General features: G+C 43.2%; 1 protein-coding gene across 3 annotated transcripts in view; it reads left to right on the top strand.

Moving 5' to 3' along the window:
• Positions 1-16,465, top strand: part of DDAH1 (dimethylarginine dimethylaminohydrolase 1) — a 62,114-nt gene extending 45,649 nt beyond the window's left edge. For 2 of the 3 annotated variants that reach the window (XM_080406643.1, XM_080406645.1), the window contains exons 5-6: positions 10,241-10,384; positions 10,821-15,455. In XM_080406643.1, the coding sequence (XP_080262769.1) occupies positions 10,241-10,384; positions 10,821-10,937 (261 nt within the window). In that variant the 3' untranslated portion in view covers positions 10,938-15,455. Of the gene's footprint in view, positions 1-10,240; positions 10,385-10,820; positions 15,456-15,870 lie in introns of those variants that run through there. The other variant, XM_080406644.1, reaches the window with a different exon arrangement.
• Positions 16,466-16,493: the final 28 nt, after the last annotated feature.

The raw sequence follows: 16,493 nt of genomic DNA, 5'->3' as shown, positions 1-16,493 counted from the left end.
CACTCTCATTAAAAATCACTACGTGAAGCTCTGGGAGCACGTTCCCAGTTTATCACCCGTGTGTTCTCCCCTGAGAAACTTAGGACAAATGCTTTTGCTTGTAAAGACAAGCCTGATGTTCCTGATGCTGTGAGATTGATTTAGTCTGGGATGGAAAGTGCCCTGCATCTTTCGCTGTGAAATATGCACTACCCAAACATTCAGGCTCAAATTTGAAATGCATCATGAGCAGCAGCCTGATGAAGTTTACAGATATTCAAACAGCCCTACACTTGTACAGAGTGTTTATAAACATGAGCAAAATTAAAGTACAATACTGGTTGCTCAGAGCTGCAATTTGAACTTGAGCCAGGACTAATCTGAGAATTCATCAGTTTGATTAAGGCCTTTTGCACAGCTCTGCTAATCGTGTTGCAGTGCTTCAATTTAGCTATTGCAGCCAAAAGTATTTTTTGCATAAGCCGATTCAATGTTGCTGGTAACTAGCCGTCAAGTAAATACCAGCATTAATCAAGGTACAGTAAAAAGCAGATACATTTTTAGAAAAAGATAATCCAGCAGTCTTTAACAGTTGGTGGATATCTTCTAAAAAGGATGTCAGCTGTCAGTGTTCAGTGTGTTTCTCTTCATCTGACATCTAGCAGTGTGTTTACACGTGTGTGATGGTCCTTTTTGCTCACACCCTGCCAGCTGCGGTTAGGGACTGTGGCCCGGAGCAGTGGGTTTGTGCTATAGCAGGTGCCTTCTCATGCTCGCAGTGAGCTGACAGGTTACATCAGGCAACCACATCGCAGTGAGAGCAACATATGAAGTCACCCAGAGTGTTTCTTGCTCAATGTGTTGGATCCAACTCCACTGTCATCCTGGGGAACCTGTAGCTGTTCCTCCAGGAGTCTAAATCTTCAGAGAAATTATTGGAAAACAAATAGATAAAGCGTCCGTCTTGGAAATTACGGAGTGGGCAGTGCTGCTTATCACTGGCTTCCTCTGACATGCGAATTCTTGCTTTTTGACCTCTGTGATTTCCTCGTATTTGTTCACTTGCCTCTGAAGAAAAACATTTCAGTTGGTAATCAGCTTCTTGCTGTCTTGTGGAGATGCAGTTGCGAGAAGATCTCTGAGGCACTGATACTCAGAATTAAAAGCTGCTCCCTGGATTTCACCAGATCAGCTGAGCTATAGCAGTGCTGTTAACTGTTCCTTTCGTTCCCCGTCACAGTCTGTGTGGCAGTACGGTCCCCTGAGCTTCTACTGAGTCATATGGCTGGCACAGCCCAGCATGCCACGCCTTCATTGTGATAGCTTGTTATTTCAAACCTCTTCTTTGTTGATGCCATTTTCCATGTCTGGAAATGCAATCATACAAGCAAGATGATCAATCTGTCTTTCACCACCTCTGGAAGTTGAGTCATTTTCATTTTGTAGCATGTCTTGTTAGGCAACAAGTGAACTGCTATGTCATACTATGCTAACATGTTATATTTGAAATAGGATTTATCTTCCTACTAATAATCTTGTTTGAAAGAGAATTTTTTCTTGATTGTTCTTACTAGTGCAACTCCTGTATCCTTACAATACTTAAAACATAGAAAAAGAAATTGCATCTGATGCTCATGTATAGCAGAGTGCAATTGATTGAGTTGAGTGCGGTGTGTGTAATGCAAAGCACTGCAAGTGAGCTGGGAAATGAGCACACAGAGTTTAGGATTATAGAGCACATGCTAGAAGCAGATAATAAATCAGAAGTGACATTTTAACCGTGAAATCCTCTTCAGGCTCTGGCAAGTATAGAATATTTATTTGGGCTGCAGCTGAAAAGTGGTACTCGAGGAAACAGTGAGAGAGACAAATTAACTGCAGAAAGCACCAGGGCCTGTAGTGGCTATCACGTCTGAAATTTTAACTTTCCTCCACTGTTTTCAGCACGCATTTAATTCCTTCTTGTAGTTAAACCTGTTCATAATTCCTTAGGTGTAATTCCGTGGTTGAACATTGGCTGTGGCTGTTGAGCCTTCAAAGCCTGGCGTTTTTTTTCTGTTCCCTCAGTGAGGCCAGGATTTCATCCAAATGTGTCACCTTTGGGCTCTGATCCTGCATGGCTGCAGTCACTGACCTTTACTGTGTGTGTGAACGAGGATGAATTTGGGCTGTGCTGGTGCTGGCGCAGGGAGGTGACAGGGAGGGCAGTGCTGCAGGCAAACACTCTGCAGTGCTTTTTCCATGAGGGACACAGCCCTGGGGTCTTGCTGGGACAGCAGGAGAGCAGGTACTGGCCCGGGATGTAATCCAGGTCAGGTTCCAGAACCAAAGGCAAGCATTAGGCAACATGGCAATGGGAACCATGATACAGCATCTGTTACACACTCCTTTCTGTACTGTCTCCGTCTATACTAAATCCTGAAACGCTGCATTTCTGTCCTTCGGCTGTTTGTGTTGGTTGGTACAGAGGACAAATCCCCGCTGCTTCCTGTGATGAGTGAAGACTTGGACAGCACAGATGGTGGACACAGTCCTTGGTTTAAGCAGCTTTGTCTATGGTCAAAGCATTCTCTGTCAGCCCACGGGTAACTTGCTAGCAATCCCAAAGGGTCTGAGGGTTACACGTGTTCCCAGCTTTGGTAAGCTCAACTATTCCCTTGCAAGCAGTACATTTTGTATTTGTAGCAAGTGCCTGCTAATGAAGTTGTTCTCTCACCTGTTGGGAAATGAGGTTGTCCTTTGGGTAGACTCTTGATATTGGGCACTCTCCAAAGGACTAGCCCCAGGGTCTCCCCACGGAACTGGTAGAGAAAGCCTTGGTGTGAACCTGCTGATGGATCTCGGAAGGGAGTAGAGGACCTGGAAGGAAGGTAGGAAATCCGGCATAGTACCTAGGGGTGAGGGCTGCAATGTGGAGAGCGCTCATCCCACCATATGGCCTGAGCTTAATCTCTGTGGCCAGCTGTGTCTGGGGTGTTCCTTTTGAGATCAGGGATAATGGAGTTGCATGTGACGCGTCTGGGATTTCAGTTGGTCATTTCAGAGAACGGATGCTAATTACAGAGGCAGCGTGTTCATGGCACATGTCAGGGCTGAGTGGCTTTGCCAGATGGGGTGCGAGGCAGAGCAGGTAATGCTCATGCCCCCTGGACAGACCTGCCCCAGCAGGATGTGGAGCAGTGGTGACATCTGCACTTCTGAGCTTGTTCTTAGCATCGCAGGCTCTGACCTCATTAGTCGATGCTATTTCATTATGGTCAGGAGTGTAACAGAATATATACAGTAGCGCAATACCATGACTTCAGCAAATACTTTTTTCTTTCCCCCTCTGCTTTCAGGAAAAGGTTGGACGTGATTGCTCTGCCTTGTTCTTGACACTCCAGTATCTTCTATTGGGAGTGGAGCTGCTCATTCATTCCCTGAATTATTTCCTGAAGGATGCTATTGCAAACGCAGCTGTTTTGACAGAGGTCAAGGGAGGCTTATTGAAACTACATCATAAGGATAAAACAGAAAGGAGTCTCTTTTGGGCAGTTAGGCCCTTGGTGTCCAAAGCTGTGGATATGATCAGAGCAGTGCTTTTAAAGACTTGGGCGCAAGGAGTTGTTCTAGCATTAGCAGTTTCCCCTGTCCCTGTGATTAAATGCCCTTTGTTCTTACTCCATCTTGTATAACTGAAGTCTCTGCCGTGTGCCAGCTTTAAAAAGCTGGGTACTGTTTCCTGCATTAGAGCAGGGTTGTAGTGCCTGCACAAAGCTGAGGGCTTCCCAGCTCTGCCACAGAAGTGCCTTCAGAACAGGCATCTAAGGGAAAACTTCATGTATCTGGTGTTCTTAGAAAGCACTCCCTACCCTTGTGCTGCATGGAAAGGCTCAGCTAAATCTGCTCTTCCTATTGTCTGTGTAGTGTCTGTCTTTTCTAGTAATGCACAAGTTTGCATGAAATCATTATCTCCTCTTCCTTAAGAATTAATCATTTGTGCCTCTGCTTATTCCCCACATGAAGTCATAAGCCTCTGTTTACGATATCACAATGGGTTGCTGTGGAAATGATTATTAATATTAATAACCCAGAGGATGACATCAGGTAGGGAATTAGCAGAAAGGTACAGATGAATGCTGACTTCTCTGTAATGCAGCAACAAAGAAAGGTTAGTAAAATCCATAGTGAAATTGCCCCTAAAAATAAAAATTAAAAAGTGAGGCTTTGCTGCTGTTAGCCTTATAGATAGGAAAATCAGTCAATTTATAAAATTCTGTGTACTTTTCTTTAGCTTCTTCTGATTTTCCATTACTTTATGAATTAGGAGTGTACAGCATCTCAGAGGACACAGATCTTCACTGATTACTGGATGACGTACTACTACAAAAAGGCGCAACTAGTTGTGTTTCTCTTTAATTAAAAGTTAGATGTTATAATAAACCTCCTGTGCTTAACAGAGTGTCAGTGCTGTTAAATTTGCATATATGCAGAAGAATCTAGTCTTTTGGAAGATACAGACTCAAAAGTATGTGTTGATAGAACAGAGACTGGTCTATTAGTCTATTTTATTACATTTATTTAAAGGACGAGGAGAATGTCCCTTGCCATACAGACTTGTCATCACCAGTAAACCTTCAGCCACAGGAGCTGGGTCAGAGCTGACTGAGACAATGTCATTTGACTTGCGTAAATGGGGACTCATGTTTCTAATTCCTTTGCTGCTTTTTTTCCTTGACTATTCTCTCTCTGGGTTCCTGTTCCAAAAGACAGGATGTTTGTCCTCTCTCCTTCTTGACTGAAAGCAACAACACGCATAAGCCACTTCCTTTTCCCCTTCTCAGGTCGTGATTTCCCATTGCAGCAGTCCTTGTGCAGAGCTGGCAGGCAGGTGACAGACAGCATGGCCGTGACACAAGGTGGTGCAGAGCAGCACAGGTGCGCATGTGAAGGGTACATGGTTCCCATCACATCTGTGGTGATGCAAAAAAATTCCTGCGCCAGGAAAAGCCAAGGAACAGGGTGGGAGAGGTTGCTTAAAGAACTCTGCCTTCTGGAAAAGATGACTGCGAGGGTGCAGCAGGGAGGAAAAGCCCAAAGCCCAGCTGCTAAGAGCGTGGGTGGTAGGTGGAAATTAAAGTAACATTCTAGCTGTATACAGGCTAAGAAATTCGGCATATTGACCATGCAGACTGGGGCATTGCTGTTTCAAAATAGATCTCAAATGCAGCTTGCATCCATAGAGATCATTTTGCTGTGATTTATGCTGCCCAGAGTGGCTGTCTTGTCCCCGGCGTACTGAGTCTGCCCCGCTGTTGTCTCTCCCGTTTGTCTGTATTTCAGGGGTCAGGTCACGCTCCTGATGGATCTTGACATTCAGATCAAAAAAAAGCAAGATCGCTGGCTTTTCCAGCTCTGTTCTCCTGTCCCCTCTGGTCAGCCTGGCCAGCTATTTGTGGTCACTGATGGCACTGTTGCATTTCAAGTAAACTCTGAGAAGCTGTTGAGTAGCGTGGTTTGCACGGCAGGCTGAGTCCCTGTAACCCAGACGCCTGGCACCGTGGCATAGCTCGCCAGCCCCACTTTGTTCTGCACTTGTTGCGTTGAACCCTAAGGCTGCTGCTTTCTCTCTCCAGTGCCGACTGTTTCTCCAAATATGAAGAAGCAAGGAAGGAACTTAATAGAGACAGGGCAATAAAGCAGTGAATGAAATGTTGGCTGTTGTGTGCACTTTGCGTGCACGATCCCTTCGTTCCAAAAAAGGTAGAGTCGAGCTGAAAAGACTTAAAAAAGTGCAGTGAGGATGGACAGACACCTGGAATAGCTTGCCTAAGAGGTAAACTCAGCAAAATACAGTTGTAACCTGAGAAAGAGACAATAAAGGTGGGATCACAGGTGCCTATAAAATCAGGAATGATGTGGAAAAGGCAACCGGGGATCAATTGTTTGCAGTCTCTTCTGGTGCAAGGATCAGGGAAGCTCTAAAGGCAAATGGCAAGTTCAGAAAAGACAGGAAAAGCAATGCTTCCTCACACAGTTTCTGTCTGAACTCTGAAGCTACCTTGCTACAGCTTCAAAAGCAAACTGGGCAGACTCCTGGGGCAGTGCTGTAGCTGGTATTGCTCTGTGTGACAGCTGATAAGTTGAGGTTCCGAGGAACCACACACCAAATCTTGATAGCCTGTAGTGCCTGTCTTAGGATCCAGAAGTGGGATATTATCACCTCTCACATGGGGCTGGAAACCCCCATCACACAGCACTAAAAAAGCAGCTCTTCCAGGTTCTGCAAGCATTGAAAATTGGCAGGTTTGGTAATCGGCAATATTTTCCAGGTAGCATGCAACAATTTATCTTTCTCGGTCCTCCCTCCAGATGGAAATGTACTGGGCAGGTACCTGTCCGCCTTAAGTGTATAAGGGCATAAGCTTGACATTCCTGGGCAAGTGGTCCTTCCTTCAAGCAGAAGAGAAACGTGCTGTCCTTCCAAACTCTCGGCCAGCCTGGTGGGATGTGGCTGCATACTGCTGAGGTATTCTTCTCATTGGTGTTAGTTGCCCTGCCACACAACAATACTTAATTTTCATCATCATAGGAAAAAATCTTGATGTAGTTTAATCCTTTCTCACAACTTTAGATCTCTTGGATTAAAATATTCCAATTTGCTCTGTACCCCAGGTCAAACGTTACTTAAGCATCAGTGTAAAACAGGCCAAACTTTTAACATGCTTGTAAAGAAGGGAAATAAATGGGATGGAAAAAATACCTTAAATAGTTTTAAGGGAATGTTTTTCTTTTAAAAATACTGTGACTTGAAGGATTTAGGAAAGGATGGCTGAAATCTGGTGGGGGAATGATCCCGTGTGTGTAGGGTTAGGTGCATTTTCTTGGGCTTAAGTTTGGTATTTCTTTGAGATGTTGGGGGTCGGGGGTGCAGGGGCTGATCAAAACCAAAATCAGACCTTGAATATCTGCGCTTCTTGCTTCTCTATCAACATGACACAGGCATCTTTAAGTGCAGCGTTCATTGCCGTGTTAGCAAGAGGAGCATTCGCTGTACGTTTGGCTTTGCTTGTGTTGGAGATAGAAGGGCATGTTGCAGGTGTGGTGGGTTTGGTCGCTGTCTGCCCCACAGGAGTCTGGATGTGAGTGGGTCCCAGATGGCAGCGTGGCTCAGACTGGGGCCTTCTGCATGGAGGGGGAAAGTTTGTAACTAGGCTTGGCCTGTTTTAAAAGTGCATGTGGTCATCTTAACTCTGTCAGTGATAATAGGCCCTAAATGCGTATGCATTTTTCCTTCATGCATAATGCTGCTTCATATTTAGGATTATTTAGCTTATCCATTACCTCAGTTGTCTGAGGACACACTGTAAAAAAAGTATAGAAAAGGCATTTTAGGCTATGTGAATGACTTCAACATAAGGAAAGCATGACTAAGGGCTGAGAGAATGCGCTATGAAAATTACCCTCTTCAGGCTGAAGAAAATTCCCAGAAAAGCTAAGCATGTGGGAAATGCCTGGCTCTTAACGTAGCTGGTCATACAATGTTTGTGGGCAGAAAGCCAGCCCTCCGCAGATACATTGTGTGAGCCCCATAGTCTTTGTAAACTTGTGATTTCAAAAAAAAGAAATAATGGTTTTGGGGTGTATCTGGTGGAAAATACAATCAAAAGACCTTGCTTTTTATCTCCTTCTTTGCCCTGGAGTCCCATCTGGCCAGGCACATGTGCTGAATGACTTTACATAATAGAAATATAGAAAACCCCACAGGTCTTTAAAATAACCTGATTGCATCGTGTTGGTGCATTGCTGCTGCATCCAGAGCCTCCCTGTGGGGCAGGTCGGGGCTGGTACTGCCTAGGCACTCTCTGAAGAAAGTAGTTTTTGAAACTGTACTTCCAACACGCAGGCATAGTTGTAACAGCAATGAAAGCTTGCAAATACGATTTCTTTCTTATTTTAAGAGCTGAGGAAGAGAGTGAAACCTCCAGTTACTAATAAATGCTGTCTTGTGGTGGTGTTCAAGCTCTCCGAGATCCTGTTCCCACTGGTGCAGCTGTGTACTCAAACTCCCATGCTGCTTCATCTCACTTCTCCCCTTTTTTCCCATTTGTTTCTGAATTAGTCCAGCCATCACTTCTGTGCTTTTTAATCTTGAAAACAATCCTCCTAATGTGCCCTTGCCATCATCTCCCAGGCTCCCCGAGGCTGGCTCCTGAGGCACAGCCAGAGCCCTGCCGCTTGTTCTTCATTTTTGCTTGCGGCTGCTGTTCTCGCTTCACCATTTTGCAGAGGCAAATGAACGGGAGTTATATGTGTACCCTTCTGCTTAAGAGTTCATTTGTAATTTTGTATGGAAGTGTTTCACAGTGATTCACGGTATGTTTCTGATGAATGAGGTGTTCCTAAAGAAACCCTACAGTATCGGGATTCTGTTTCCAACAAGGACCGGAGAAAGCATAACTGTGTGGGAGCTGAGTGAAATCCAGGCATGGTGGCTTTTCCTTTACTGATACGCGTGTTTTAGTGCAGATTTAATAAATAGGTTTCCTTATTCGAGACTTAAAAAGATTATGCAGGGAAGAAAAGAGAAGCTGCTGGTAGAGGACGTGTCTGTTGGCTCTGGTTACCAGGATGAAGTTGCGCTGGTGCAGCCGTGTCACCTGCTGCTAGATGTCTGCAGTATCGAGGAAAGCATAATAAAAAATACCTCTTGGCAACATAAGAAACAAAACTAAAAATAGGAAAGCCAACCACGGTAAGCACAGGAACAAAAATACATCCGGTGAAGTAAAGGTGCAAGGATTTTTCCCCAGAAAAACATTAACCTTTTATGGAGGTAAATGTGACCTTGGGAACTCAGGAAAGTTTCATAACTTCTGAAGGAACAAGAAATGGCAATCTGATAACACTTCTCAAGAATGCATGGCATTCTTTGTTGTGAGTTTCATGTTCTCCGCGGGATGTGGATGACTCAGGCTACAACATAAAAAATGTATCCAGACCTATGAAAGAATTACTTGCTGTAGGTGTGTGCAAGCCTGAATTGCTTTGTTGCTTCCAAATATGTTGGAGATCCTCATTGTAGTTCAGTTGTATATAGTATTTTTCTTTATGAATGAGTAGTAGTACAAATGAATGAATTTGCAAATAATTTAACAATCAGCTTTAACTGTGCCTGAAATTAAAGCCTGCTCTCTGCTATGCGATGTAAATTGGTGGGGGTTCCCTGAGAAGGGAATTTAGTTGAAAAAAATTGTTAACAGAATACCTGTTTATTTTTAAGACAATATTAGTGTGAGTATTTTAAAACTGAAAATAAGCCTTTTCTTTCTGTTTGCAATGTATGTGGGAACATAGCAGGGCTATGAGAGAGAGAGAGAGAGAGAAACGAAAACACTTGCGTTTGCTTAGGGTTTTGGTGGGACCAAAGTTTTTGACGTGGAACTTCGTTCACTTCTGTGTTATTCTTGGTCTTTGTCAGAGTGAAGCTGATGTAAAGCTGGAACAGTACAATGGGGAGTCGAGCATCTTGTCTCCAGGCTTTTCCCATCCTTATTAAAAAGTTGAGTCTGATCCAAACCACGGGATCTCATGCTTCTCATGTGCTGAGAGTCTCTGCCTCTGAAATTCCAGCCAGGATCCAAATTTGTGTATGAGCCCTATATTTATAAACCAAACCTCTGAAACCCACTAGCTCTGCTGTTCTGAGGAGGTTATTGTGTTGTCCCCTTGGGAACGAGGATTAGCGCAGACGTGCCTCCTCGCTCCTCGGCACAGGTGCTTAGTGAAAGAGTAACTGCTTGGAAAGCAGAAAGGAGGTTCTTGAAAAGAATTAGGATTGGGCTTATATCCAAGCTGTGAACTGTTCCTGTCCTGTTTGTGTTAATTCACGCTCATTTTATAAATATTGAATGATGGCTGCTTTTTTTGAAGGTGCTGAGCACCTATAGTTTCCATCAATGCGAGCAGGAGTTTTTGCGTACTCAATGTCCATTCCTTGAGGAAAAGACCCCACGGATGATGCTTACTGAGTGCTCTGCTTAATCCTGCTGCTTGCAGGAGCCATTTCACAAAGGTTTTCTACTGCTCATTTCAGTTAGGGTTTGTAGATTCTTCCTTGAAGGGCAGAGATGAAAAGAGATCTCCTTACTTGCTGCATAGCAAAATAGCCCTTGGCTGACTTGGCAATCACAGTTAGGTATTTTTTAAAAGCTCTGTTCTCCCATTAGTTTGGGGCTGCTAATGTGTTTGGTCTAAGTAGCTGTGCTTTGTCTCCTGGCAGACCATGCAACAGATGAGCGACCACCGCTACGACAAGCTGACAGTGCCCGACGATGCTGCGGCAAACTGCATCTACTTAAACATTCCCAGCAAAGGCCACGTCCTGCTGCACCGAGCCCCCGAGGAGTACCCGGAGAGTGCGAAGGTGAGAGCTGTGCTGAGGGTGGCAGGGAGACCCCCAGCGTCCCAACCTGGTCGGGAAGTTGGTGGGAACTGAAACCAGGTGCTTTCCAGAATGGGCTGTTGTATTTCCATCATGGAAATATCAGATGGCAAAATACGGGGGGCCTGGGCTCTGTCTTTGTCTCCGCTAATCTAATTACTTTGTCTCTTGTGCCCCTGGTGCTTCTTCTGTGTAAATGGATGTAGCAACCGGTCCCCATGCTGCAGAATTGATGTGTGTGAATCCCATAGCTGGAAAGCCATGTACACTGTAGTTGTTGGTGTTGATTGCAAACGACGAGATGGCTTAACACCCGCTGATAAATCCGTGCCTGTTCATTCTGTAAATACTTGGAGAAGAGGGGGAAAAGGGAGACATAAAGTGCCATGATTTCTGTTCTGTTTTCGTTCCTTAACAGGTATTTGAAAAACTGAAGGACCACATGCTGATCCCAATAGCCAACACGGAACTGGAGAAAGTAGACGGGTCACTCACCTGTTGCTCTGTGCTTATTAACAAAACTGCAGTATTATGAGTTTACAGAGTCCCTCCCTTGTAACTGGCAATAATGTTACATACAAGGTAGACGAATCTGTATCCACACTTTTATTGTTTTTATTGACAATCTACTGTACCACTGTGCTACTAACCCTTGTTTACAAATTTTTTGCTTTGTGTATTTTTATTATGTCCTTGCAGATGGTATTTAAGGTGGGTGTACGGTTTGTTGGGGGGCACATAACTCTGAAGTCTGTTAGTCCCTTGGGCTAGCAGAAGACAATTATAATGGCTAACCCCTAACTTTAGTGATTTAACATATCTGTGTGAAAATTTTATGAAAACCAGCTAATTCTCAACATTTCAAGCACCTCTGTTGTCTTTACGCTGTTCCCTTCTCCTGTCTTTTTTTCTCTTGCTTCCTTGCTCTGCATCTTTTTTCTCCTTCCTCGGTCCTCTTTATTTTCAGTGATGCAAGGTTTTGGGGTGACTGAAGAAAGCTCAATGGACTCATCAGCTTGGTACCTTGTGTGGTAGGGAAACTTTCCATACACTAGCTGGAATGGTGGGCAGTGGACTGTGCTCACTGTCTTGGCCGTATCACGTTGCTGCTGTTGGGCAGAGTAGTGGCTGGAATCAGTTTCAGGCACCAGGTAGCAACTTAGGAAAAAGCTTCCTCTGACAGGAGCATTCAAGGGCAGTGTCTGCCTGGGAGACTTGAATGATAGAAAAAGAGAGAGAGTAGTGCAGCTACACAAGAGACATCCTGCAAGTTCAGGTCCCATATTGCTGCTAATGCCGTGACTTTCAATTTGGTGAGAACGGAAGAGGAGTTTTTAAAAAAGTCCAGCTCCCAGGGAGCACCTGGACCACAAAAATGAAAGACTGAAATGCTTTTGGAGAAGTTAAACCTAGAAAAGTAGTCTAAAATACAGGGCGAGGGGGTGTGTTAATTCTCTTTGTTTAGTTTTTAGATTTATTTCTCTCTCTCCTTTCTGTTTTCTCCTCTTTTGGAGGCCACTTACTAGCAAAATTCAAAAGAAAAGGGTGATAGGAGTTGAAGGACAGCTATTCCTAGATTAGGCTCATGAATAAGGGAAGCTATTTTTTCCTGAAAGATTGGCATTTGTACTTTATCTGCCCTTGGGGTAGTTTTCCTTGGAACAATAACCATCTTATTTTTTTTTAATTGCATGAATATTTTCTGTGGTATTCAGTTAAAACAAATATAATTTTTGTAGCAAATTCCACAGCATGTTTACCCATTGAGTCATACTTTTTCTCACCACAGTAAAGCGAAGCATACACCATTGTATTCACGTGCTTCTTGTTAAATCGTTTGTAAACTAAGGATGGAGAAATTCCCAAACAGAGGCAGTAGTGGGAACTCTCTGGAGACTGACAAATAGTCGGAACATGTTGTCAATTTCTAGACATCTCCTCCACCTTTCCTGAACCACTTGTGACATGTTGCTAAAGTACAGTAGGAAGCTCAGGCAATGTGGTCTGCAGGAAAGCAAACAATATTAACCAAGCGCACACTTGGATATCCTTTGGAAACTTGGGTGCTTTTTTGTGCAATCATAAGGGAGGAAACATAGGTACTCACATCCGTAGGTACTCCTCAGCATATCTCTCACTTCGAGTCAGTGGCTGATGAGGAGAAAACCTCCCGGCAGCTACCAGAATGCACCTGATGCTTTGTGGGCACACTGTATGTTGTGATGACATGAGGTATCACAAGGGAGAGAACAATGACGAGCCAATATAATGTATGTGAAAAGAGAGCATGTCCCAAAGGACGTCTGGAGTCAGCCAAACGGAAAGTGCTGGTTTTATGACTCTGTGCTGTCCCAAAGAGCTGTCCTGATGTTTCCCCTCTGTCTCCTCCGTTCCCGTGCATTATCATTTAAGACTGACCCAGGTGATCAGGCTCTGAGGATGTAAACATTGCAGTGGGGAATCTCTTCTTCTACCTTCCCTTGGTGCTTTTTAAATACCTGATAAGACATCTTGCATTTTAAAATGACATAATGACTTGACATTAAACAAAGATTTTGTGCCAAAAAGTGACCCTGCAGTATTTAACTATGACCTTCTAGAGGCAAGCTGTGCTGTTAGAAACCTGTGCAGCTATGGGAGCTGTCAGACAAAGCCAGAACAGAATCTTCCCCGACCTGTCCGAGCACCTCCTGGGGCCTGGCCCCCATCCATGTCCTTCAGTCTCTTTTCCCTCCTCTTGCTAGGGAGCCAGAGCATCCAGCGACACTAGGACAGTGTTAGGCTGTGGGATTCCTGTTCAGTTTCTCTCTGAAGTGTTCTGTTGTGGTTCGGTTTTTTTCTCTTCCACCCTCTACTCACCTCTCATCTGTGTGTCTCTGCCTCAGACTCTCATTTCTAGTTTATGGCATGACGAGCACTTTTCTAACCCTAAGTGATTTTGCCTTCTGTTGCCTCAGTTCTCTTACTTGAGTCTTCTTTTTTCTGTATTCCTCCCTCTATGCTGTTCACTCCAAAGCACCCCAACCCAGACTGAACTATCCTAAACTGAATCCCTCCTTCAGTAGTTGCCAGGAGGGAGGAGAAACCGAGGGGTCCGCTTTGGCTCAGAGCAACTTCTTTTGAGAGGGAAGGATGACTCCCAACAGGAGCTATAGATCCACAGAGTGACACAGGTGACTCCTCTCCTTTAGAGTTACTCCAGAAAAGAGAAACATTTGTGGTGGACATTGCTGGTATCTTGTGTCTCTGAAAGCCATAGTATAGGTGACAGTGCATTCCCTTGGAGACCCAAGGAGGGGGAATTGGGATCTTGGAGCTGAGAAACATCCGCATTGACAGAGGTTGGTCTTTTGCCTGTTACCATTTAGATTTCCTTGGCTTCAAGGCTGCATTTTGCTATACAGAAAGAGCAAGGGAGTGGCTGAGGGACCTGAATTCCCTCAGGTGATGATTTCAAGTTGTATTCAAACTGTCTAACTTCAGGCACAGAATTTAGGTGCTCTAAATCACACCTGCTTCCTCTCTGTTGGTCTTGGTAGGTATGACAGCCTCCTAACATAGACACTTCAAATTACATCTTAGCCTGATGCCAAAAGTTACCTAAACTGGTTAGTGGGATTGCCCTCACCTCTCCGCCTTTAGCCTGATTCTTTATTTTGGCATTATAAAGCTAAAACATTAAGAGCACTTCAGTTTGTGCATTCGCAGTATGGTACTAAGAACTAAAACCATGCCAAATGCTTCTTGTTCTTGCTGTTTGCTATTTTCGCTGTTGCCCAAACACAGAATTCAGGTGGGAGGACATTTCTGCTGTGATACATATGCATCTAATGGGCATCCTGTACATCTTGTCACCAGAACATTTCTCAGATGCCCGATATAAATCATCATCCTTGATTAATATAAATAATAAAATCCCAAACCAAAAAAGGAGATGAGACACTGAACACTAATAGCTCCCCACATAAAACCCTTGATAACAACTGTTGGGCTATATGACACAGCAGGGCAGGGCAGAAGTTCTTGTGGTTAATAGCTCAGCAATGGGGCTTGAATTACTCATCAAAGGTTGTTTGGGTTTGGTGGTTGTTTTTTTTTTTTCCTTTGAGCAGTTTAGCTCCATTCAAATGAAAGAGCTACAATGGACATTACAGATCTTTCATGGATGTTACCTTAGCTAAGAGTTTAGGGAGAGCTGTGGTATGTGGGTTTCTTGCTTCACCAGAATGTGAATACAGTGTCTCTCTCTGCAATGAAAATGTGAATGCATGATGTACCTTACAAGATAAACTTGAATTCTTCCATATCTGCATTTTTGTGTTTTCCATGCTAATACACTCCTTTTTGGTCTTAAATAGATGCCACTTTATGAAGCTATACTCTGATTTTTTTATAATTTTTTTTTTTTGTGATTTCCATGTCATAGGCAACATTATGTCCAGTTTTAAAAACAAAAAGTCAGTGCACAGAATGCTGTTTGTTCACAGCAAATTGGGGATGAAATATGGGAAAAAAAAGAGCTTTTGATTTCATTCAGCCTCTTATACATTATATCAGTGAGGTCAGAGCCGAATTACTTTGCTAGAAAACATAAGCATTCACATGGAACCATTTGAGGAAAATAATTAAGTTTCTCTTATTTTTGCTTTTTTCAATAAGGAAGCGGAAAAGATAAGACTGCTTAAAGATTGGTATTTGTTAAGTGATAGTGAACAAAGTATCATTGGATCTCACATGTATTTTCAGAAAAGTTTTAACTGGACCTATGGAGTAACTTGTATAGAGTTGCATGTGAATCGTGTTAGTCACTGTTCTACATTGTATCGTTCTGCAGTGCACAAATATGACTACTGAACACAGAAGTGTTACATTTCATTAAACTTAAAATCTTGTTGCAGTATATAGTTCCACAGTTTTTGTGCCAAAATCATCAATACATTCCATCATCTGTTCTAATAGAGGTTTGCACTTTGATTATTTTTCTTTTGTGGCTCTTGCAGTTTCAATACTATATATCCCCATCACAAAGGAATAAAGTGTCAGTTGTACTGTGCACTGTGTAGTTTTTGCCTCTTGTTTTGAAACTGAAAGCATATGCATTTAATACTGTTTCATGCCATCCTTTTATTTGGAAGCTTGTTACATGCCTAGAAATAAAGCCAATTAAAGACACTAGTGCTAAAAGATTGTTAGAAGAAATCTTGACTCCTTGAAAACAAACATGATTTAGGCTCCGCATTTAAGAATAATGTGTAGAGAGGGGATATTGCCTATGTGTTCTAGATACAATGGTTGTGACTAAATTTTATTACTGCCCAAGATAACTAAACAGATGTTACTGTAGTATAGTATTATTTCTGCATTTCCTATATTTACTGTAAGTTACAAAAGGTGAAGCTACAAAGGTTTATTGGCATTACCGTTATGGTTAAATTATTCACATAGCTCTTGTGTCTTTTCTCCTCCAGGACGTCAAGAGAGGTGACTGCGTTTCAGACATTGCTTTGTGGTAACATGACAGATGGTCGCACGTTTTATGTCTAAATACTACTTGTGGCGTGCTACAAATAGTGCATGTGGGGCTAATCTCTGCGTGTACGCTGATGCTCTAGTATTATTAGGTTATGATATGAGGATTAACGACCTCGGGACAAGGCGGTTGCTCCAGGCTTCATGGGCATGTGTCAGTGCTCGTGGGCCTTCAGTGCCACCCTGCGGCAAGCCAAGATTCAGTTGTTCAAGGCCTCAGTGTTGGTGCTTCAGCTTCTTAAGAAACCCAACATAAATTAAGAGTACTGTAGCAAAAGAATTCCATCACTTCTGAACTGTACAGCTTTGCTAAGTAATAAGACCTTAAACCATAATCTAATACTCTTCTTGGTGGAGAAGCAGGGACAAGGAAGGATTTCATTAGGGCTGATCTCTAAATACAGCCTTTGTACTAATTTAACTACACTGGTTAAAAGTATGGGTTTTATACTGATAAATTTAAATCTGTGCTTACATCTATGTGGATACATTCAGCTTGGTTCAATTTAAAGTAAACTACCACACTTACCTGCATCTTTGTGTACCCATATCTACAGGAGAG

Source organism: Falco punctatus (assembly GCF_963210335.1).
Source record: "Falco punctatus genome assembly, chromosome: 11".
Taxonomy (NCBI): Eukaryota; Metazoa; Chordata; class Aves; order Falconiformes; family Falconidae; genus Falco; species Falco punctatus.
This window is presented reverse-complemented; position numbering and strand designations above follow the sequence as displayed.